The sequence below is a fragment of the Triticum aestivum genome, chromosome 4D (assembly GCF_018294505.1).
Source record: "Triticum aestivum cultivar Chinese Spring chromosome 4D, IWGSC CS RefSeq v2.1, whole genome shotgun sequence".
Classification (NCBI taxonomy): domain Eukaryota; kingdom Viridiplantae; phylum Streptophyta; class Magnoliopsida; order Poales; family Poaceae; genus Triticum; species Triticum aestivum.
The window spans coordinates 166197642-166222877 of NC_057805.1; the positions used below are offsets into that span (position 1 = coordinate 166197642).

Consider the following 25236-nt stretch of genomic DNA (forward strand, 5'->3'; position numbering starts at 1 on the left):
GCTACCACGAGAACTACAGTCACCGGATGACCGGACCATGCCTGACGTCTGACGCCTGAAGCACCAGCCAGCCAGCCCAAATCCCAGTCAATGAATGCTACAATGGCCGGATGACCGACGCGGACCGGACGTCTGACACCTCCCAGCGCCCGGGCGACCGCTCCACTCCGGACATCCGGTGCCACTTCATAGAACGGAAATCCGAAGCCTCTGGATGACCGATGACCGGATGACCGACCGCCTCCGCATATCCGGCGCCACCTGATCAGAGCCGAAATGCCGGAAGTCCGAGCGTTACCGGACGTCCGGACCCTCGCAAGCCACCGGACGATCGATAACGGTCGGATGTCCGATGCCTGTCTGCGCACAGAGACTAGGGCCGAGGCCCATGTACCCATTCGTCCCCTAGACTATATATACTCCTCCTCCTCCCTCTTATTATGGTTAGCATTGGTTTAGCTTATTTTAGAGATAGAGCTTTGCTCATCCACTTGATACATACTCCATTGGAGACCGAGGCCTTCGCGGAGAAGATCTCAAGTGGATTCAAGACTCCGCAAGGGAAGATCCCCTAGTGGAATCAAGACCTCCTCTTGGAGAAGAACTAGCTACTTGTATCCTTCCTTTGTTGTCTATGGATCTTTGTGACCTCTTTGTGTTCATGGATCAGTACATGTGTGATTGTATCCCGTTGATTTGAGTGTTCCCTCTTGTGTTTCCCCTCGTGTGTTTGTCGTGTTCTTTGTGGGATTCCCTCCAAATCGTGAAAGATCGGCCCTAGGGTTCCACCCTACATCAGTACCTCAAAGTATAACAAACATTTTGGGTTAATTCAATATGATCGTTCTTGCAATGTCATATTCTCAAAAAAATTAGGACTATCGTTACACCTAACGGTATCCTAAAATCCGAAAAACATGATCACTAACAACACTTGAGCTAGTCTTAGAGGCGAGTCTAGGGATCAGGTTTTACCGTTTATCATTCCACACGTGCATATGAGTTTTCCACTAAATCACATATTCTAGGATTATAGCAGTTATAGCAGAGAATATAAACTCTTAATTATAAACATTGAAATATAGTAATACGATATTGTTGTCTCTAGGGCATATTGCAACAAAACCTTTATAGTTGGAGGAGAAAGTTAAAAATGGAACTTCATTAGCTCACTCACAGAGAAACTCAAAAGGACTATGTGCACTTTGAAGCTTGGGAGAATGCTTTCAAATAGTTGGCCTTCATGTATTTACTTGTTGTATTTGTTTTGTTTGTTTGCCTTGTTTGCCAGATATTTACTATAGGTTTGTTTTGTTTTTGTATAGCTCCCTATTTTATTTTGCTTTGCCAAGACATTTCTTGTACCCTATTTTTACAAAAAATAATATATATATATATATATATGTAGCAAAGTCCCGTAGTTTCTCTAAAAGAACACAAGCTTGAGCACTGGTTCACCCTATTTGTTAACTTTAGGGACCAAAGTGATTTTTTTAAGGGACCAAAGTGATTATCATCGACCTCTTCACAAGAGCACGGGGCTTTTTGCCAATGGGCTGGAGGGGGGTTTTGTGAACACTCATGGTAAAGCTGACATTTATATATTACTTTGGCATTTTGAAGCTTTTTGTTTTTTAGTTCGTCCAAAATCCTGGTTCTTTTACTTGTCACGAGGCAGTTTTATTATAACAGTCTACCATTTTTTTATTATAAGAGGATATTATTTTTATTATAAGAGGATGGCATTTTTATTTATACTAGATGATACCCCGCGCATTGCTGTGGGACTTCTAACTTTCACTTTTTTGCAAAAACAGCTTGAAAGAAAAACATACAATACTTGAAAGGAAAGAAGCAAAGTTGACATCAGATAACGATTTGGTGGAACATTGATATTTCCATCTGAAATGTTGAATGAATACATGAATACATGATATGGACATAGACTTAACACTAACATGACTTAGTAATGTATTTCTGTCCTAGTTAGTGGTTGGCTTGTAACAGCATTGAGACAATTGAAGTTCATAAGTGGTACAGTTCAAAAGAAGCATTTAAGTTTACTTGTACCCAAATGTTAAATGTTGTATAATTAATCATGATTGATTAAAGAATAAAGTAGAGCGATATGGAATTGGAGATTGGGTTTTTTGCTTTTGTCTCTTTAAGTTAAAAAAAATCAAATGGCAAAAAAATGCGAAGAATTCACACATGTAAATATTTCAATACTATGTTCACAAACAAATCGGACCACTTCTATTTGGTATTTAGCTCGGTCTTTTTCTGCAAGCCACAAACGAAGACATACTTAAAAAATAAAAGTATGGTTTCTTTTGCTTGAAAACACATCTTAGATGAGCAGCCACATGGTATGATTTAAAAAGCTGAAGGCATCAATATGTAGCTAAGCTATTTACCTCTTAAAATTCGAAAGCAAGTGTGATACGAAACCTACATAATTTGCCGATTTACTCTATAGAAACCAACAATTGGATATCAGAATTAGTACACAATGGAATTTGATGTTTATTGTAAATTCAGTTAACTGATCCAAGATTACGATGACAGGATTGGGGTAGCAGCCTAGTACTTCAGGTTTACAAATAGCTGAAAAACAATTGTCCGCTATGTACTTGGCTACGCTTGAGGAGAAAATGTAGGTGCACCTTGAAACTAAAATAAGAGTAAACTCAAAAAGTAGGAGGGATATACCAACATGACACAATAGGAAAACGAGATCTTTGTGTTCACTTTAGGTACGAATTTGCCGCTGAATCTGCATTGAATATTGCAACATCTGATTTTCCATGCAGTATTGGATTCCTCTTAAAAGATTCCCTGTCTTCAAAAATGTGGAGAACTAATAAACCAAAAGACGGATGAATCATAATTATTGGTCCCAGTATAAGAAATCATCAATCCTCACAAATAAAAATAATAAACCAAATCATGGATACATGAAAGCTCTAACTCAGAATTCTAATGATCATAATCAGTTAACCACCTCATCAAAGTTACCAACACGCGTGCAGGCTTAAGCCACGATCATGAGGCAATAGGTGGTGCACACAGGAGCATTTTACCATTCGCATGCTTAGAGAAAAAAGATCTATGGGTTCAAGAGTAGGCACATATAACGACATATATAATCTGATGTACACTTACATAGACACACCCGCACAAGGAATTTGGGCTGGCATACCATATGTTGATTAATACGACTTTGGGCAAGGCTGCATATGGGGACAAATGGCGGAGAGGAGAATTTCTAGCTTTTAATAATTAGCAACCTGTCTTACTGAACCTACTCAAATGGCACATCATATAGCGAACTACAGATAAACATAACTGGCAAGAAAAAATTCTACCATGGAAATTATATCCGGAGAAAGAAGAAGCTTATAGATAAACCATCCTAATAACAGAGCAGGCAGGATCCGTAGCATTCCATTCATAGTCAAGAACAACGAGAATAGTACGCAAATCCTGGTAGGTGAGGCCGTTAAACTCTCTGCATAGGCATCGATGACTCCGTGGGTGGCAGCAACCTGGCGTCGAATTTCAATGGCTACGAACTATCAGATCAACTGTACCTACAAAGCTACCAATAAGAAATCAGGTAAGGAAATAAGAGAATAATCAGATTAACTTTTCTAGGAACGCATGATCCAAATGATATGGAACTTGAAATGTTAAGGAATTAGGAGAGGAAGAGGAAGTGGATTCAACTTGAGGAAGAATAGAAGATTGAAAATGAGGAGAAGAAGAAGTGAAGCGAAATGACATGCATGGAATAATTACGAGATGGGAACGGGGTTGCTTATCACCAGCAACTAAATAGACGGGGCTGGCTTTCAACTGTTGTCTCTATAGGTAGGGGAAAAACTGACCTTTTTCAAGGGAGAGAGGCTGAGTTTTGATCGGCTGTTGCGGTTCGTGTAGATGACAGAACTGCAATTGGACAACACAAATCAGTGGATGAGCTGATTGAGCTGATGTGCAATCAGCTCATCCTTCCGATCAGTTGGATTATACATCGTCTTCTTCTTGTTTAATTTAATTGACATCTATGCATAATAACTAACAACATATACCGTAATAGAATTCAGATAGGTTGAATTACATAATATCACGCTAACCTTGTACCCTCAAATGGGTGTTCGCCAACATACTTACTGATTTTTAGATATGAAATACTTGAAGTACCTTAAAGCTAACAGATGGCGTCGCTGTAGTCCTTGGCAGCAAATCCACCAGCAACAGAAAAGGGAAGAACTTCTCATGGCTGAATCAGTCGGGGTCGCACCCGCGGGAGGAGATGTACTCTAGATGAGAATGGTGCGCAGTCGGGATGGGCAACAGTCGCGTCCAGTCCATATGGCTGAGCCCGAGTCGCCACCACAACATCTTTCCAAACCGGAAAGGAGGCCGTACCCGGACCAAGCTCCGGACGTCAACGCCAGTCCAACTGGAACTGGCTCGAACCAACCTCCCCAGCGACGCCGGAGGCACCTTGGCTAGAACAGAGACACAGAAGCGAGAGGAGGACGAGGGGATCGCAGAGGCATGCACCACATCGAGAACGGGAACACTGTCCGAGAGTTCATCAAAGAATCGCGTCGTGGGAAGAATCCCGTCTATTACTCCTCCATTTATTTGGTGGAGAAGCAGAAATGACATCGGTGTAGAAGATGGAGATATTTGATGGAAAAATCAACCGACCGATGAGTTAATTAGGTAGCCCTCGCGCTGGTTCGATTCGCTAGCTGGAGCAGCCGAATGCGAAGGAGTGCGGATGAACGCGACGGGATCTTGGGCGGGCAATGCACCGGAGTGTACAGAGAGGAAATTGGGGGCGATGGGTTGGGCTGGATGACGCAGCCTCTCTCGTGGGTCCTACCAGTGGTAACCTAGCTGGAGCAGCCGAATGCGAAGGAGTGCGGATGAACGCGACGGGATCTTGGGCGGGCGATGCGCCGGAGTGTACAAAGAGGAAATTGAGGGCGATGGGTTGGGCTGGATGACGCAGCCTCTCTCGTGGGTCCTACTAGTGGTAACTCAAGCTAATGTGGCTGGCTTTTACTGCTGTGGGTCTCGCAAGCCTCTAACGAAACACTGATTTGGAAGCGTCGCTGATGTGGATAGGCTGCATGCCAAGAGAAATAAGATAGTGATGATGAACTATTTGGGTATTATAGATGAGGGGTGGCATTTTTCATTTTTATAATAGGTTGATATTTTTTATTACTGTGAGGATGACAATTTTATTACAAGAGGATGGCATCTCCTATATCACTAAGCTCCCAAGGGGTTAAAGGCCTCTCATTCAATTGAGGACATTGGTTTTGGATTGGCTTCCCAATTTTGACTTGGTCAATAAATTTTAAGGAGCTTTCTCATCCAAGTGAGGTGTTCAATTTTAAATTTGATTTATGATTTTGACTGGTCAATTATTTCTCATATCAATCGACAACAACCAGTTTATAAAAATATATCAGTCTTGCACACTCTCTCATCATCTTAGAAAATAAATACCAACATGCTACACTATAGCATCAATATGATTTTGATTGAGTTCTTAATTTTTGAGCTGGTCAACATTTTCTCAAGAAGCTCTCTCATTCAGGTGAGGCGTTCAATTTTGAATTTGGTTCATGATTTTGATTGGTCAATGATTTCTCAATTCAATCCGCAACAACCAACTTATAAAAATACATCAGTCTCGCACCCTTTTGTCACTTGCTGTTTTTTTCAACATGCAACACTATAACATAAATAGAATACATATGGCCACCACTGCAAGTAACTTCCCTGTATAGATGTGAGTTAATTTACAGATAACACATAATTATACTCACGGAGTCAGGCCATTAAAACACCACATTATAAATAAGAAAACCTTCATCATCATACTCCCATCCCCCTCCCCCCCACACACAAAACCAAAGAAAAATTATTTATGAAATCCCAACAACACCAACCGCCCAGCGAAACGCGCCCAATCCTTCTAGTTCTCCATTATAAAAGGATGGCATTTTTTCTTTATAAGACAAGATGGCAATTTTATTATGGCACTTTTACTATTTTAAGAGGATGTCACTTTTAACTTTTTTTGAGGATCGAATGTCACTTTTAATTTGGGAGGTGCATTTTTATTACTGTTACTTTCTTTTTGCACACACAAGAAATTCATAATATTTCTGAATTCCCGTTTTTGCGCTGGGTCAAGCGTGCCCCCCTCCAGAAAATCCGTTATGGGATCGTCCTGAGCATGTGGGGGTCCAGAATCAATTCCAAAGTCCAGTGCCAACTTCATGATCAAAATCAACTATCAACTTCATGAACAGGGCGCGAACCAATCCGTGGTTGGATGGTTAGAGGGACAGTAGTATCCCCAGCCCATCAGGGTTGAAGTCCTGGTGCTCGCATTATTCTTGAATTTATTTCAGGATTTCCAGTGATGCGCTTTCAGTAGGAGGAGACGTTCCCGCCAGGCGCCTAAGGGTGCGTGTATGCGTTCATAGGGGTGAGTGTATGCGCGTATGTATGAGCGCTTGCGTCTATACTGTGTTAAAAAAAAACTTCATGAACAGGGCAACTTCTTTTTACATTTTTTTGATTTTTTCTCATGACATTTAAAAAACTATTTAATGGCTCTATTCTCTGTAAAAAAATTGCGAGAAAACTTCCATGCGCAAGTGTATTTGACTCACGGCTAAATGACAGCGACTCTTGTAAAAGTCCACCTGGTCGCATCGTAGCCGCTTACCGGGGAAAGTATCGGGTGCTCCCAACCTTACGGCGCTCCCGGTGCTCCAATGTTAAAAAAGTATTTTAAATGTTTCAATTTTTTTTAAAAAAAATTGTGAATGTTCATAAGGAATTTGACTACAACACCTAAAAATTTCAGGTCAAAACTCGAAATGCACATTAAGAACAAAAAAAGACAAATTCAAATGTAAATAGTGTCAAATGTCGTTTTTGTCTTTTTTTACACTATTCATGCTAGATTTCACCTTTTTGTTTCTCAATATGCGTTCCGAATTTGGACCTGAAACTTTTAGAGGATGTAATCACATTCCTTACAAATATTCACATTTTTTCTAAAATATTTTGAACATTTAAAAGTGTGTTTTTGATATTGAAGCACCGGGAGCATTATAAAGATGGCAGCACCCGATATTTTGAAACATCCTAACTGCCTACCCGGCAAAATGGTCAGCACCATAAGGATGGCAGCACCCAATATTTTGAAACATCCTAGCCGCCTACCCGGCTAAATGGTCACCACCCTCCATGGTCTTTCTTGTTGGACTCCCACCGTTTCGTCCCTTTCTTTTTCCTACTGAAAACGGAATAGAGAAAATCTTTCTTCATCTGCTTCCCGAGCTCCTCCTCGTCAACGTCGTCGGCGGAGCCGGAGCCTTACCCGGCACCAGAGATTCGTTACTCGGGCCATTTCCCCGTCCATGTAGATCACTCCGTCGCGCCGAGGTGAGCTCTCTGAACCCAGGTTTGCCCCGTGGAGGCTGAGGTTTGTGGGATCTAGTTTGGCTCGTGCTTCCCGTCCGGTGGGAGTGGAATATACCCCGGGACGGATTGGTGGCGGGTCTGGGTGTGGAGGTGGGTTCCGGCGTCTAGGCCTCTGGGTTGCTCCCTCCCCCTCCTTTTATTTTGTCGATTTCGTCTCATTTGCGAGGAGGAGACGATTTGTTAGTCGAACTGAGGTTTCGGCAGATGAAATAGGGGAATTTGTTGCTAGATTTTGGGTTTGGAACTTGAATTGAGGACATTAGGAGAGAAAATTGTGATACTGATATGTGCATAGACGTTTTGGTTATTAAAACCTTAAGATTACTAGAGCAATTTTGGAAATATACTCAGAAATTCGTCCTGTAATATGAGTTTGTGGCCTTGTATATAAAAATGGAGGGAGTACGCAGAAATTCGTCCTGATTGATTTTGGGAGCTTGGAGGAGATTATATGTGGATGCTCTGTGTAGCGATGGCGTTTGTGTATTAAGATCACCGTGGAAATTCTGGAATATGTACACAGAAAGTTGTACCCCTTGTTTCTTTTTTAAGTTGGGGATTTTTTTTAAAGGAGGATAACCCACGGCCTCTACATCAAACGATGCACACAACCATCTTTATTATATTATTCAACATAGCCTTACAAAATAGATACACCAGTCAACCCAAAGCAACCATCCTGGCGCACAGAGTCGCCCTACTTACGAGCTTGATGATGTGTCCTGACCTCGTGCCACACCGAGTATCCCGGTGGCCTCACCAAGCCGCCCGCCGGCTAGCCAGGATCACCAACCGGTCTAGCAGATCCTGAGTACACACCGCATGTGCACGCTTAGCAATCCGCCGCCGCCATCTTCCGCCGTCTCATCTTTAGGAGTAATCCATGCATAGACCTTGCCAGGCCCTTCTGCTGTCGGCTCCACCACGACGCTACACCGTGCCGCCCTCCTGCGCTGTTAGCGTCCCTGACAGCAGGGTCCACTGGGCAGCACCCACAACGACACTACAGCTGCCCAGCGGCCCATCAGGATCAAGCAGCCCAACCAACTCGTCCACGGGCCGGAGTGGGTCAACTAAGCCCACGCAGCGAGGCTACTTCAAGGGGTGCGCTCGGAGGCATCGGATCCAGTGGATCAAAGGAAACGGCACCGGCGGCTACCTAACCACTTTCCCCTTTCCACTTCTTAGAACCCTAGCTCCGTTCTTGTAATCGAATTGTAATCGCCACTCATATTCGATTTGTGAGGAAGATTGCTAGCTACTGAGTGAGATACTAGTGTGCCCTTAACATCTGGTATCACAGACACCAACCACCACTCCTTCCCGCTCCGCCCTGGCGCACCTCATCGAGACGCGAGGTCATCGGCAAGCTCGTGACGCCATGGATCCCAGCATCTCCGCCTTCCTCACCCGCTTCGAGACCAAGATCGAGGCCGCAATCGACGGTCTCACCAAGGCGCAACAGTCCACGACAGCGAAGATTGACGATCTGCTCACATGGCGCCCCGATCTCGAGCGCCGCGTGGCGGATCTGGGCGGCGCTGTCACAGCGCTGCAGCTGGCGCAGGCGCCTCCATCGAAGAGGACGGACGCGGATCCGGTGCCTGAGGGCGCTGGCACGTCGGTCAATCCTCAAGGGCCTGATGGCCATGGTGAATTCCACATCCAACGGGGGCCACCGGCGCGTCTCTCACGCCGCCGCCGCCGCTCCCGGCAAACGGTACGACCGTAGCTCCAGTCACCCCTGTTCTGCTGTCCCCTTTCTCTCATGCTAGCCAGATGCTCACTGGTCTTGGCCAAGTACACCCATCCATTTCGTTTCCACAGTTCTCAGGCGAAAATCCTAATCTATGGAAAACTCTCTGTGAGCAATATTTCACTATGTTTGGGATTGTACCTTCATTCTAGGTCCTATGGCATCGCTTAATTTCTCCGGACCAGCAGCAATTTGGCTGCAGTCCATCCAGCGCCACCTGGGTGAGTTCGATTGGAACTCATTCACAGCGCTGCTCTGCACACAGTTCGGCCGCGATCGCCATTAAACTTTGATACGGCAATTCTATGCTGTTCGTCAAACCACTACCGTGGCAGATTATATTGAGAAATTCGAGTCCATTATCAATCATTTGAACTCATATTCAGAAACAATTCACCCTTACTATTTTCTCACGCGTTTTGTCGAGGGCTTGAGGACCGACATCAGGGCGGTGGTCATGGTGCAGCGACCCCCTGATCTAGACATGGCGTGCGCGCTCGCGCAGCTCCAAGAGGAGGTGATAGATGGAGCTCGGGGGGCATCCACCAAGGCCACTCGACGCATCTCCAAGGGCGGCAGTGCCATTGCCACTGCCTCCGCCCCCGGTGCGCCACCCGACACCACTGGTCGCCACCGACCGGCGCGGAACTGACGCCGCGCGAGCCGACACGTCCAAACTCAAGGCATTGCGGGATTACAGACGCGTCCGCGGCCTCTGCTTCAAGTGCGGCAAAAGATGGGGGCATGATCACGTATGCCCCACTTCGGTGCAACTGCACGGCGTCGAAGAGCTACTCAACATGATCGGCATCAACAACTTCATCGACACCCAAGTTCAGCGAGGCGATGACACGGCCGACACCGTTATGGCGATTTCTCTGTCAGCCGTAACCGGGGGGAGGGGGGGGGGGTCTCCGCCAAGGTGTTTCAGTTACGCGCCTGGATCCAAGGGCGGGAGGCACTTCTCCTCATCGACTCCGGCAGCTCCAACTCGTTCGTCGACGAACACTTGGCCGCTAAACTCGTGGGGGGCCAGCCGCTGGCCAAACTAGGCCACGTTCGCGTCGCAGATGGCGGCGAAATGATCTGTTCAGCTTCCATTCCGCACTGCTCATGGTACGCGCAAGGCCATGAATTCTTCACCGATCTGAAAGTGCTCCCACTCGGTGCCTATGACGCCATATTGGGGATGGATTGGCTTGAGGTGCACAGCCCCATGACAGTCGATTGACATGCCCGTTTCATCGAAACACATACCCCAGCAGGCCCTCTCCGTCCGGTTGGCCACGACGCTACATCTGTGGCGTGCGAATCGATCAACAACATCCAACTGCAGAGTCTCTGTAGCAAAGGGGCAATCTCTCACATCATTCATCTTTGTGTGGTTGCTCCCGCCACTGATGCAACAGCTCCTGTTCCAGAGTGCATTCAGAAGGTGGTAGATGAATTCCCTGATGTCTTTGCTGAACCAACAGGCCTCCCGCCTCGGCGTGCCTGCGACCACCGGATCCCTCTCATCCCCGGGGCGCAACCAGTCAATGTCAGGCCCTACCGGCACAAACCAGAACACAAGACGGAGATCGAAAAACAAGTTGAAGAGCTGCTGCGACCGGGTGTGATACAACGGAGCACGGGGCCCTTTTCTTCACCGATCATTTTGGTCAAGAAAAAAGACAGGACATGGCGGCTGTGCATCGATTACCGCCACCTCAATGCTCTCACTGTGGTTGCCAAGTTCCCATTACCAGTCATAGAGGAACTCTTGGATGAACTCCACGGGGCAGCCTGGTTCTCTAAGCTCGATCTCCGGGCCGGCTATCACCAGATCCGGCTGGCGCCCGGAGAAGAATACAAGACGGCTTTTCAAACACACCAAGGGCATTTCGAGTTCAGAGTGGTTCCGTTTGGGCTTGCAGGCGCCCCCGCCACATTCCTGGGTGCAGTTACTTCTACACTCAAGCCTGTCAGTCGTGTCTGCGTGCTGTCATTCTTCAATGATATTCTGGTCTTCAGCATCACCCTCCGAGAGCATGTAGATCACCTGCTGCAAGTGCTTACTCTCCTTTGCAAAGACTGTTGGAAGGCCAAGCTCAGCAAGTGCGCCTTCGGCCAACAACAGATTTCCTACCTCGGCCATGTCATCAGTTCGCAGGGTATTGCCACGGATCCATCTAAGGTTACAGCAGTCAGCAACTGGGCAACACCGTCGAATGTTAAAGAGGTTCGCGGTTTCCTTGGCCTCGCGGGCTACTACAGGAGGTTTGTCAAGAACTTCGGTATCATTATACCCCCCCTGTTCAATCTTCTCAAGAAAGGGACCCCTTTCCTCTGGACTTCCACCACAGAAACAGCATTCCAAGTACTCAAGCAACAGCTGATTTCCGCACCGGTGCTGGCTCTACCTAACTTCAAGCAAACCTTCACTATCGAGACGGATGCCAGCGACCGCGGCATAGGGGCCATACTGCAGCAGCAGGGGCATCCAATTGCCTTCATGAACAAAGCACTCAGCCCCCGCTATCAAGGTCTATCCACATATGAGAAAGAGTACTTGGCTATCGCCGTCGCAATGGACCAGTGGCGACCGTGCCTACAACATGCCGAGTTCGACATACTCACTGACCAGAAGAGCTTGATCCACCTCGAGCAACAACGTCTGACGACACCGTGGCAGCAAAAGGCGTTCACCAAGCTTCTGGGTCTGCGTTACCGCATCCGCTACAATAAAGGAGTCGAGAATGCTGGCGCGGATGCCTTGTCCCACGCCGACCCAAGCGCCACGCTCTTCTCCACCACATCCTGCCAACCGGGGTGGCTTGAAGATGTCATCAACAGCTACCACAACAATAGTCAGGCCTCGCAACTGCTATCCCAACTCGCTATCAGAGAAGACCTGAAAGGCAGATTCTCGCTGCAACAAGGAGTAATCTATTTCCGCGGCAGGATTTGGTTGGGAGGGACCACTCAAATGCAACAGAAGATCATCTGAGCTTTTCATGACAGCCCATAGGAGGTCACTCGGGGTTCCCGGTCACATGCCGTCGCATCAGGCGCCTCTTTGCATGGCCAAAAATGAAACCACAGATCCTGCAGTACATTCGCTGCTGTCAGGTATGTCAGCAGGCCAAGCCGGTCCTCACCGCATCTCCAAGATTGCTTCTGCCTCTCCCAATCCCCAACCAACCCTGGGATCTCATCTCCATGGATTTCGTGGACGGCCTGCCTCAGTCAAGCAAGTTCAACTGTCTGTTGGTGCTTGTCAACAAGCGTACCAAGTTTGCCTACTTCCTGCCGTTGGCTCACGCATACCCAGCAGCCTTGGTCGCGCAGTTGTACATGAACCAGATCTACAGGACACATGGGCTGCCTAAGGCCAACTCCACCGCGCGACCCCATCTTGTCTGGGTGCGTCCGTTTGGGGTAAAACGGATGAATAGCGCGGCCCAACGTGCGGCCTCAAACGGACAAATGTCCGGATTCCGTCCGTTTTCGACCCATCCCCGGCCCAAACTTACGCTCGGTTTGGGGTGAAACGGACGCGCGCGGATGGCCTGGATGCACGCCCTTGTCCCTCCCGTGGCCCGCCTGTCGGGGACACTAGCAGTCCCTCCGCTCCCAACGCTTCCACCCTCTCTCTCCCGCCCCCCCCCCCCCCCCCCCCCCCCCGCGCCGCCGGCGCCGCCCCTATTCTCCGGCCCCTTCCTCACCGCGCAGCCCCCGGCCGTCCCTACCAAACCACGTCTCGACATGGCCGCCACCACGCCCGCGCTTTCGCCGTAGTTTTGGCCGTCGATCGGAGGAGGTTTGGCCGTCGCCGTCTTTGCCGGTGGCAGAGGGGACACGACCGCCGGCGACGTACCACGGCCTTGGCAGCTTCCGACGAGAGCTCCAGAGCGGCCAGTAGCCGGCCGGCAACCACCCCTGCTGCGTCGAGGTGATCATCGCGGCCTCTTCGCCACCACGACCGCAAGGTGTTCGACATTTTGCCCACAAAGGTATGGACAGTGGAGACGAGTTTTTCTTCCATCACTTCCTTTGTTCATCGGACGATTCGTCGTCGGATGATGAAGATCTTGTGGTGGCTGCACTGGTCGTTCGTGACCACATTCAACGGCAGCTTCCTCGGTACAGGGGGTCAGTCCCTGGCCGTGCTCCCAACCTGAACCGCAACAGGGAGAGAGGCCACGCCCTGCTCTATGCCGATTACTTTGCGAACACCCCGCTTTTCAAGCCGGATAAATTTCGTCGCCGTTTTAGCTTTGGGAGGTGATGACTGCTTGTGTGATCATGCACAACATGATCGTCGAGGACGAGCGTGATGAGAGTATCTTCGACCAAGGATTTGATTATCAAGGTGAAAATATTGAGCCCCTGCACCAAGACCCGGCCACATTTGAACAGTTTGTCCAATTCCACCGTGAGATGCGTGATTGGCACACTCATTTGAATCTTCAAAATGACTTGGTTGAGCACGTGTGGGATCACATTGGCAACCAATAGATGTATTGGTTCATTTTATGTTCAGTCAAGACATTTTCGATTTGGTTGTAAAACTATTTTATTAAAGACAATTTCAATTGGGTTGTAAAACTATTTTAATTTTCAGACAAATATTTGGGTTGTAAACTAGTTTTGATGAAAATATGGGCATTTTTGTCCCTGACGGATAGGATGGGGCAAACGGATGCGGTCGCGCGTTGGGCGCACGGCCACCGCATCCCAGGACACGCCCGGACACGACCCCATTGCCCTACCCAAACGGACAGAATCCGGACAAAACGGACGTCCGTTTGGGGTCGCGCGGTGGAGTTGGCCTAAAGCAATCGTCTCGGACAGAGATCCAGTCTTCACCAGTCATTTTTGGCAAGAGCTGTTCCGCAGCGCAGGCACTGAACTCCGCCTAAGCACCGTGGATCACCCCTAGACTGACGGGCAAACGGAACGCGTCAATCAGTGCGTCGAGACATTCCTTCGTTGTTTCACTCAAGCATGTCCGAGAAGATGGAGTTTTTGGATTCCCCTCGCCCAATTCTGGTACAACAACACTCACCACTCAGCCATCGGCATGACGCCACTCAAGGCTCTGTTTGGGTATGAACCTTGCCAACTGGGGATATCTGCGAACAGTGTTTGCTCAGTGCCCGCGCTACAGTCATGGCTGGACGAGCGTGCAACAGTTCAGGATCTACTACAGCAGCACCTGAACAGAGCAAGACAGCTCATGAAAGACCAAGCTGACAAGAAAAGAACATTCAGAGCATTCTAGGTGGGCGAGCACGTATTCCTCAAGCTGCAACCGTACATTCAGTCATCTGTGGCGCCAAGAGCAAATCACAAGCTGGCCTACAAGTTCTACGGGCCGTTTCTCATCGTCGACAAGATCAACAAGTTGGCGTACAAACTCCAACTACCTCCGGGAGCAACGGTGCACCTAGTGTTTCATGTCTCCCTGCTCCAACGCGCTCTGCTCCCCGGTATGTCAGTCGAATCTCAACTGCCTCACTGCTCTGACGATCTGGCTGTGTAGCAGTGCTGCAAACTCGCTGGCGAAAGAAGAATGGCGGTGTGCAAGAGCAAGTGAAGGTACGATGGTCCAACTCAGACACCTTGGGCACCACCTGGGACAAGGCCAGCCTCATGGCACGATTCCCTCATGCGGAGGCTTGGGGGCAAGCCTCATCCCAAGGAGGGGAGGGTGTTAGCGCCCCTGACAAGCAGGGTCCACTGGGCAGCACCCACAGCGACACTACAGCTGCCCAGCGCCCCATCAGGATCAAGCAGCCCAACCAACTCATCCACGGGCCGGAGTGGGTCAACTAAGCCCACGCAGCGAGGCTACTTCAAGGGGTGCGCTCGGAGGCATCGTATCCAGTGCATCAAAGGAAACGGCACCGGCGGCTACCTAACCACTTTCCCCTTTCCTCCTCTTAGAACCCTAGCTCCGTTCTTGTAATCGAATTGTAATCGCCACTCATATTCGATCTGTGAGGAAGATTGCTAGCTACTGAGTGAGATACTAGTGTGCCCTTAACATGCGCGTGCCTATCAACACGCTTCCAGCACCGATACCCTACCGCACCACGTCACCGAGATCCGCTGCCGGGAATGCTGAAGATGAGACACCACTCCGCCTCTTGTCCCCTCCAGCCAGCACCTGTTCCAAAACCATTTAAGTTGGGGAGATGTTGTGTGGTGATTAAGGTGCCTTTTGATCATTAGGATTACTTGGTTGATTTTGGAAATAAAAGCAGAAAATTGTTCTACTTGTTTTTGAGCATTCATAATTTGCTTGGTGACATACGATAGGTTTTGCTGTTCTTTTGGTATGTGAACTGATGCTTGAAATGCAAGTCTTAAGCAAGTGGCTGATGACGATCATTTTCATGTGCAGATCTGGCTAGGTTTTTGTTTCTTAGTAACTCAAGATAACTTGAGCAGTTTTGGAAATATAAGCAGATAGTCGTACCGCTTGTTTTTGAATTGGGGAGCTTAGCGGATAAGTTATGTGGCTGCTCTGTCTAGATATGTTGTTTGGTGACTAAGATTACTGGAGTACTAAAAATAAATGTAGATAATTGTCCCGCTTGTTTTTGACCTGGGAATTTAGGGGATAAATTTTGTGGCTGCTCTGTGGAAATGTTATTCGATGAGTAAGATTACGGGTGCAATTCGGGAAATAAATGTGCAAACTCATTAATGATTTGCTTCATAACAGAAGATAGGTTCTTGTATTATATTGGTATACAAAGTGATGCTTAAAGTGCAAAGTGTTAACCTGGTGATTGATGTCAGTTATTATTGCCTACATGCTTTGCTAGGTTTTGATTTTGGATGGGAACCTCATCAGGCGCAAATTTCCATCAACAGCTTCCACAGGGGATGCCGCCCCCACGGCACAACAGGGGCACCCCAAACCTGCAGACTTCCCTCTCTTTGGCCTCGTCAGACCAAGTTGGTACGCCAGATATCCAGGAGCGTGCGTCAAATTCTGACCCGGGTCATGACTCTGCCACTGAGAGTGCCAGTTCAAGGGAGACCTGGCCTGTAGAGCCAAACAAAAGCAGTGGTGGTGGTGCTGCGACCACTATTAGAATAGTGGATAAAGATAAGGAGGTAGCCACCAAAGGTGTTGCTGAACGGCAAGTCATTCGTAGTACCGGTAGAGTGACTCTCCGGGAGGTTGCTCGGGAAAGGGTTGATCTAGTCGCTGAGAAAATGAAGGTTATGCTAGATGAGGTGTTGGATGAAATCAAGAGTGAACTTCGGTCAATTCTTGAAGGAACTGAGGGTTCTCATCATGTTGAGGAGTTCTTGTACCTGCAGAAGCTCGTCCAGAATAGGGTGGATTTGACACCAACTACACTTTTGATGGCACACCATGTTCAGCTGGAGATTCTTGTTGCCATCAAGACTGGAATCCAGGCATTTTTGCATCCAAGTCTTAATCTACCCCTGAGTCATCTTGCTGAGGTTTACTTGTACAAGAGATGCCGGAACATCGCCTGTAAGAGTGCTCTCCCTGCCGAAGAGTGTAGGTGCAATATATGTAGCAACAGGAATGGCTTTTGCAACCTTTGCATGTGTGTGATCTGCAATAAGTTTGACTTTGAAGTCAATACATGCCGCTGGATTGGGTGTGATGTCTGCTCTCACTGGACTCACACTGATTGTGCAATCCGTGATGAGCAGATTGGGTCCGGACAGAAAATTAATAACGGAATTGCCCATCCAGAGATGCTTTTTCGGTGCCAAGCCTGCCAAAGGACATCTGAGCTGTTGGGATGGGTTAGGGATGTATTCCAACAATGTGCTCCTGGCTGGGACAGGGATGCATTGTTACGAGAACTTGAGTATGTTTGTAAGATTTTCCGTCTAAGTGAGGACTCAAAAGGGAGGAATTTGTTCAGGAGATGTGATGATCTGATTGAAAGACTAAGAAGTGGTACTGCTCAATCCATGAGTCCTAGAGCGCTGCTGCCGGCACTCCAAGGTAAATGCACTTAGTTAACTAAACCATGCTTTTACGTGTTCCAGTTTTGTTCGCTCATTTTATCATGCTGAGTCAAGTCATGCTTCTCTTGCTATTTGGTTTCATCTTTGACTATGCTATACTTCTTGCTTTCTAGCTGGATAGTCAAAACTATTGTTTGAATATATTTTCTGAATTCATGTTTTTCTCATATAAAACATAACTCTTTTTTTAGCATTTCTGGTTGGGCTTGGGATCTTCTGCTGTAACTCTGTACATTGCAAGCCTCCTTCTACACATCGCTGACAGTTATACAAATTTGGTAGATCAACAGGCATTCTCTGACAATACCATAAATGGCAGTTATACGAATTCGGTAGATCGGTATGCATTCTAAATCACAGTTATACGAATTCAGTAGATCAATAGGTATTCTCTGAACAATTCCAGAATGCTTCTGCACTGAAACAATAGTACTGTCCTCCACAAAATTGTAGTAAAACCATGTTCTTAGAACTATCGAAATAGTGAAAGCTGAGGTATCCCACCACCATGAACTCTCCAGGCATATCAGCAGTATTAAGTGTATTCTAATGCACCTAGTACTTTTTTCCCTGTTATTTAACGGGGCAAGAAGTACTACTGGTTGGGTGACGGTGCCTTTGCCATTCAACTCAGATCTACTCGTTTGTTATCTGCGGCAGTAATATTGTTTATGAATCTAAGATGAACATACTTTGTCTACAGTTGGTGCATTCATTATCGTTCCCAAGTAAAAGATATTTGAGTGCTCTGTCATGCAGCTGAATTTGTTATCTTCTGTGGTTCTTTTTCTAACATATTGTTTTGTTAGTCAGATTATCTACAAGTTTGGTGTCAGTTTTTCTGTTAACGCGTAACTGTGATTTTATAATCTTTTGATCATATACTGGTCAATGGCTAAAGGCCCTCCATATTATAGTCTTGCAGTGTACCAAAGAGCCCAAAAGGTGAGTGTGTTTATTACTGGATTTTGTTCCAGTATTTTTGGTGTGATCAGCTTTGTGGGTTTATTTACGTCTGCATGCCATCGGCTTGTATCTGCCTAAGCTGTAATTCAGACCTTTTGTATTAACTATTACTTATTTGGCAGAGCTTGAGATGGATTTTCCAAAGATGTCCGAAAATGAAGAATTGGGGCGCCTGATCACTCCACACGAGGCCTGCAATCGAATTGCTGAGGTTGTCCAAGAGGCTGTCAGAAAGATGGAGACCGTGGCTGAAGAGAAGATGCAGATGTTCAAGAAGGCTCGCCTCGCGGTGGATTCCTGCGAGCGTGAGCTGGAGGAGAAGACACGGGAGGCACGGGAGCTCAAGGCGGAGCAGCTGCGTAAGCAGCAGCAGGTGGAGGAGCTGGAGAGCATGATCCGGCTGAAGTGTGCTGAGGCCGAGATGTTCCAGCTGAAGGCCAACGAGGCCCGGCAGGAGGCAGAACAGCTCCAGAGCATTGCATTGGCCAAGTCGGAGAAGGCGGAGCAGGACTATGCGAGCATGTACCTCAGGCGCCGCCTGGAGGAGGCCGAGGCAGAGAAGCAGTACATCTTTGAGAAGATCAAGCTGCGGGAGAACCCGAGGCCGCTGGCAACGGTGCCTCCCCAGGCGAGCAGTAGTGCTGCCACCGCGGCCCCCACCCCTGGCGACTCATCAGATATGATGATGCTGTCCAAGATCCAGGACCTGCTGAAGAACGTCCGCAGCATGCCGTCTGGCAAGTCGGACGTGCGGCAGTCGAAATAGCCGGTGATGCGTGTTTCATGGGTGATACTTTCTGCCATGTAAATTGAACTATGCGTCTCATGATGTTTCTTTATTAGTTGCTGCATAGTTATACTGAATTGCATTGTCGTATATTTGCCGTTGTTGTAATGTAAACTTAGTTTCATAATGACAATGGGGGCTAAAACAAACCAAATACGCCATATCTCTATATACTAGAGTGATAGGCGAGCTTTGTTGTGCCCGTTGATTGGTGTGATGATTTTATCAAGCATATGCAGTAACCGTTGTGATGATCTTTATGAGCTTTGTTGCGCCCGTTGATTGATGTGATGATTTTATCAAGCATATGCAGTAACCGTTGTGATGATCTTTATACGACATGCTCCAATTAGTATCTTGCTCCAATTAGTATCCAAAGGTTCAGTATAACTATTCAACATAGGGTATGTCTAGGGCTCATCCATCAAAGTTGACTTCATCACCTGTTTATGGCCCCGCCACTTGCTTTCTTTGTTTTTTTTTCATAGTATATAAACAAGTTAGAACAAAACAGGGAGATCCATTCGCTCCCGTGTTGCTCGTAGGGCGACACCAGGGCACCCAACCCTAGGTACCAGAGGTCCGCCACCACAACCACGCTAGCGGCGAAGGCGGCTCCCCCAAAGCGGTGACCGCGTCAACCCCTCCGTCGCGCCGCTGGCTGTTCTCATCTCGTCGGCCTCCTACTTCCTCCTCCCATCCACGCCCTCCTTTGGCACCTCTTGGCCAGCCATCGTTTCTCTGCATGCCTGCGCAAGATGCACCTCTCTGTGCCTAATACATTGTTGTACGGCTCTGCTCCCACCTCTCCATCGTCCAGCCTCAGGCACCCATCCACCTCGTCATCTTGCTGACTGTGGCGCCACTAGGTGCGCCAACATCGACCGCCCATCGCCCTCTTGCAACTTCCTACTACAGACCAATGCTTACCTCGTGTCCAGCAACGGGACCCCCCACCCCCCACACACATGATCCAATTTGCCAAATGCTCTGCTCCGGATCCGTCTGTCCGTCGTTTCCTGCTGTGGACGCTGCTTCTTTGCGTGTTGCTCGGTGGGGTGGGGTCGTTTGGTTGTGTGGAGGATGGAGAAATCCTTGCTTGCAGACAACGACGACATTTGTGGGCGCCGCATCCACCTTGGTGGCGTTGTCCTGCCCTCCCCATGTCGATTCCCCTGCTTTGCCTCCAATCGACAGGCTTTTTGCTCTCCAGCGTTCTTGTTTTCATTCTCGGCAACCCGGTAATCTTCTCTTTCTTGCCTTTTGAGCTCCTTGCTAAACTATGTCTTGCCTATTGCATGGATCCTTTGTTCTCGCTACCTGGTGGTTGTTGTGTCCTCCATTTACACTCCGTCGTCCTTGGTTGAGATAATTTCTTCTAAGGCATCTCTATGAGCTTGTCACTCCAACGTTACTTCCCACAAAGTAACAATCCCTTCCGGTGGTGAATTGACATTCTCTCTGTGCAAGCTCGTTGAGCCAACGTCTCCCTCCTATTGGAAAACGTAGTAGAAAACAAAATTTTTTTGCCCTATGATCATGACTCCTCACACACTATGAAGATGCATTAGAGGTTTCGATCGTATCGTTACCAGCTTTGAGTAGAAGCGAAAGAAGAGTTGGTGTAGATCGTTGATGAATTACCTCGAAGCGTTCATGAACGATCTCTCAGACCGAAGACTGAAAGCACGGCCTCCCTACGGAATGCAGGCGTACAAGCTTCACGGTCCAGCAGCGCTTCACCATCCAGAGCTAATCGTCACAGAAGAGTTAGAGGGAGAAGAAGAGAACCACACGGGGCTTCTCCATTATGAGGATTAGAGGGAACTAAGTCTAGCTCTAATCATACTGAGAGGGCACTAAGAATATCTCTCCATCATCGGAGGAGCAAATCCCACTCTTAAGCTATCTAGTCCCTTGTCACACTTCCCGATGAACCTGAAAGTTGTTGTTATGATCACCGTGACATTTGAGCAACCCCAAAGTTTATCGTCTGGTAAGTGACTATGATACTCTCATGGTCTAAGGAATTAAAGCATACATTAACTCTCTGTGTTATATCTATAGACTTGTGATGATAACATCTCAAAGTATAACAAACAAGTTGGGTCAATTCAATATGATCGTTCTTCTAACATCATACTCTCAATTTTGTTTGGGATTGTTGTTACACTTAACCAAACACCCATGATCAGGAAAGCATGATCATCATACAACACTTGAGCTAGTCCTAGAGGCAAGATTAGTAATTAGGTTTTACGGTTTATCATTCCACATGTGCTTATGAGTTTTTCTTCAAATCACATATTCAAGAATCATAACAGTTATAACATAGAATATAAACTCTTAATTATAAACGTGGAAATAAATAATGCAAATATTATTGCCTCTAGGGCATATTTCCAACACCTCTGTGATCCTCACCTCGCCATGGGCAACCATCCTAACGTTGGGTGTGCGATGACTGGGGTTGGCAATGATGTAGCCCCCTAATGGTGGAACCCCGCGGCATCCTATGTATGTGCCTTCGATGTTGTTGCTGCTTGTGTGCTCTTGTCGCGACCTCTGAGGTTACCGCCTTGTTGTCTTGCTAGTGATGCCTTGTAGATAGTTCGGCATAACTTGTGCTGCTCCATCTAATCACCTACTTCTCCAGGTGGTTGGCCTTTGCATTGTGTGGTAACCATGTAAGGGAAGTTTTTGTACTTTTCTGTTTCTTTGCCCCTCGGGCTGTATGGTTTTTGGGTTCGATTTTCCTTATAAATGAAGGAAATATGCCCTAGAGGCAATAATAAAGTTGTTATTTTATATTTCCTTATTCATGATAAAGGTTTATTATTCATGCTAGAATTGTATTGATCGGAAACTTAAATACATGCGTGAATACATAAACAAATACCGTGTCCCTAGTAAGCCTCTACTAGACTAGCTCGTTGATCAAAGATGGTTAAGGTTTCCTAACCATATACATGTGTTGTCATTTGTTAACGGGATCACATCATTAGGAGAATGATGTGATGGACAAGACCCATCTGTTAGCTTAGTATATCGATCGTTCAGTTTATTGCTATTACTTTCTTAATGTCAAATACATATTCCTTCGACTATGAGATTATGCAACTCCTGGATACCGGAGGAATACCTTGTGTGCTATCAAATGTCACAACATAACTGGGTGGTCATAAAGATGCTCTACATGTATCTCCGAAGGTGTTTGTTGAGTTGGCATAGATTGAGATTAGGATTTGTCACTTCGAGTATCGGAGAGGTATCTCTGGGCCCTCTCAGTAATACACATCATAAGAAGCCTTGCAAGCAAAGTGACTAATGAGTTAGTTGCAAGATGATGTATTACGGAACGAGTAAAGAGACTTGCCCATAACGAGATTGAACTAGGTATGAAGATACCGACGATAGAATCCCGGGTAAGTGACATACCGATGGACAAAAGGAATTACGTATGTTGTCATAATGGTTCGACCGATAAAGATCTTCATAGAATATGTCGGAGCTAATATGGGCATCCAAGTTACGCTATTGGTTATTGACCGGAGAGGTGTCTCAGTCATGTCTACATAGTTCTCGAACCCGCAGGGTCCGCACGCTTAACGTTCGTTGACGATATAGTGTTATATGAGTTACATGATTTGGTGACCGAATGTTGTTTGGAGTCCCAGATGAGATCAGGACATGGCGAGGAGTCACGAAATGGTTGAGAGGTAAAGCTTGATATATAGGACGATAGTATTCGAACACCGAAAGTGTTTCGGAGTGCACCGAGTACTCATCGGGTCATCGGAAGGGGTTTCGGGCACCCCCGGCAAGTGTATGGGCCTTATGGGCCAAAGGAGGGGACAGACCAGCCCACAAAGGGGCTGGTGCGCCCCTTCCTTGAAGGAAATATGCCCTAGAGGCAATAATAAAGTTATTATTTTATTTCCTTATATCATGATAAATGTTTATTATTCATGCTAGAATTGTATTAACCGGAAACTTGATACATGTGTGAATACATAGACAAAACAAAGTGTCCCTAGTATGCCTCTACTAGACTAGCTCGTTAATCAAAGATGGTTAAGTTTCCTGACCATAGACATGTGTTGTCATTTGATGAACGGGATCACATTATTAGAGAATGATGTGATGGACAAGACCCATCCGTTAGCTTAGCATTATGATCGTTGAGTTTCATTGCTATTGCTTTCTTCATGACTTATACATGTTCCTCTGACTATGAGATTATGCAACTCCCGAATACCGGAGAAACACCTTGTGTGCTATCAAACGTCACAACGTAACTGGGTGATTATAAAGATGCTCTACAGGTGTCTCCGAAGGTGTTTGTTGGGTTGACATAGATCGAGATTAGGATTTGTACTCCGTGTATCGGAGGGGTATCTCTGGGCCCTCTCGGTAATGCACATCACTATAAGCCTTGCAAGCAATGTGACTAATTAGTTAGTTGCGGGATGATGCATTACAGAACAAGTAAAGAGACTTGTCGGTAATGAGATTGAACTAGGTATGAGGATACCGACGATCGAATCTCGGGCAAGTAACATACCGATGACAAAGGGAACAACATATGTTGTTATGCGGTTTAACCGATAAAGATCTTCGTAGAATATGTAGGAGCCAATATGAGCATCCAGGTTCTGCTATTGGTTATTGACAGGAGATGTGTCTTGGTCATGTCTACATAGTTCTTGAACCCGTAGGGTCCGCACGGTTAACGTTCGATGACGATTTGTATTATGAGTTATGTGATTTGATGACCAAAGTTGTTCGGAGTCCCGGATGAGATCACGGATATGACGAGGAGTCCCGAAATGGTCGAGAGGTAAAGATTCATATATTGGAAGGCTATATTCGGACATCGGAAAGGTTCCGAGTGATTCGGCTGTTTTTCGGAGTACCGGGGAGTTACGGGAATTCAGCGGGAGAAGTAATGGGCCTTATTGGGCCATACGGGAAAAGAGGAGGCATGCCAAGGGGAGGTGGCGCGCGCCCCCCTCATGGGTCCGAATTGGACTAGGGGAAGGGGGCGGCGCCTCCCTTGCCTTTTCCTACTCTCTCTCTCTTTTCCTCTTTCCTTCTCTCCTACTCCGAAAAAGGGAAAGGGATTCCTACTAGGACTTGGAAGTCCTAGTAGGACTCCATACTCTTGGCGCGCCCCTAGGGGGCCGGCCTCTCTCCCTCCCTCCTTTATATACGTGGGAGGGGGGCACCCCAAGTCTTCTCTTAGTCGTGTGCGGTGCCCTCCTCCACAGTTACACACCTCGGTCATATCGTCGTAGTGCTTAGGCGAAGCCCTGCGCCGGTAACTTCATCATCACCGTCACCATGCCGTCATGCTGACGGAACTCTCCCTCGTCCTCAACTGGATCAAGAGCTCGAGGGACGTCATCAAGCTGAACGTTTGGTGCCGTACGTTTGGTGCTTGGATCGGTTGGATCACGAAGACGTTCGACTACATCAACCGCATTACTAAACGCTTCCGCTTTCGGTCTATAAGGGTATGTGGACACACTCTCCCCGCTCATTGCTATGCATCTCCTAGATAGATCTTGCATGATCGTAGGTAATTTTTTTGAAATACCGCGTTCCCCAACAGTGGTATCAGAGCCAGGTCTATGCGTAGAAGTTATATGCACGAGTAGAACACAAAGAGTTGTGGGCGATAATAGTCATACTTCTTACCACCAACGTCTTACTTTGATTCGGCGGTATTGTTGGATGAAGCGGCCCGGACTGACATTACATGACCGTGTTCATGAGACTAGTTCTACCGACGTGCTTCACACATAGGTGGCTAGCGGGTGTCTGTTTACTCAACTTTAGTTGAATCGAGTTTGACTACGGCCGGTCCTTGTTGAAGGTTAAAACAATACACTTGACGAAAAATCGTTGTGGTTTTGATGCGTAGGTAAGAAGGGTTCTTGCTAGAAGCCCGTAGCAGCCACGTAAAACTTGCAACAACAAAGTAGAGGACATCTAACTTGTTTTTGCAAGGCTTGTTGTGATGTAATATGGTCAAGACATGATGAGATATAAATTGTTGTATGAGATGATCATGTTTTGTAGAAGTTATCGACAACTGGCAGGAGCCTTATGGTTGTCGCTTTATTGTATGAAATGCAATCGCCATGTAATTGCTTTACTTTATCACTAAGCGGTAGCG

The 25236-nt window shown here is 47.0% G+C and overlaps 1 protein-coding gene and 1 long non-coding RNA gene across 3 annotated transcripts; one reads left to right on the forward strand and one right to left on the reverse strand.

The window, feature by feature from the left end:
- Positions 1 to 1871: 1871 nt before the first annotated feature.
- On the reverse strand, positions 1872 to 5027 carry LOC123097046 (uncharacterized). The gene is made up of 3 exons (XR_006446893.1): positions 4207 to 5027; positions 3891 to 3992; positions 1872 to 3601 (listed from the first exon to the last, which is right to left on the reverse strand). It is a non-coding gene; the product is annotated as an uncharacterized lncRNA (long non-coding RNA).
- Positions 5028 to 7252: 2225 nt separating this feature from the next.
- On the forward strand, positions 7253 to 19309 carry LOC123097047 (OBERON-like protein). Of its 2 annotated transcripts, none has more exons than XM_044518820.1 (3): positions 7253 to 7494; positions 16108 to 17279; positions 18391 to 19309. In XM_044518820.1, the coding sequence occupies exons 2-3, from the start codon at positions 16121 to 16123 to the stop codon at positions 19032 to 19034; spliced, it is 1803 nt and encodes a 600-aa protein (XP_044374755.1). In that variant the 5' UTR covers positions 7253 to 7494; positions 16108 to 16120; the 3' UTR covers positions 19035 to 19309. The 2 variants fall into 2 exon arrangements, with proteins under 2 accessions (XP_044374755.1, XP_044374756.1); XM_044518821.1 differs by having other exon boundaries at positions 7263 to 7494; positions 16082 to 17279.
- The last annotated feature ends 5927 nt before the right edge of the window (positions 19310 to 25236 follow it).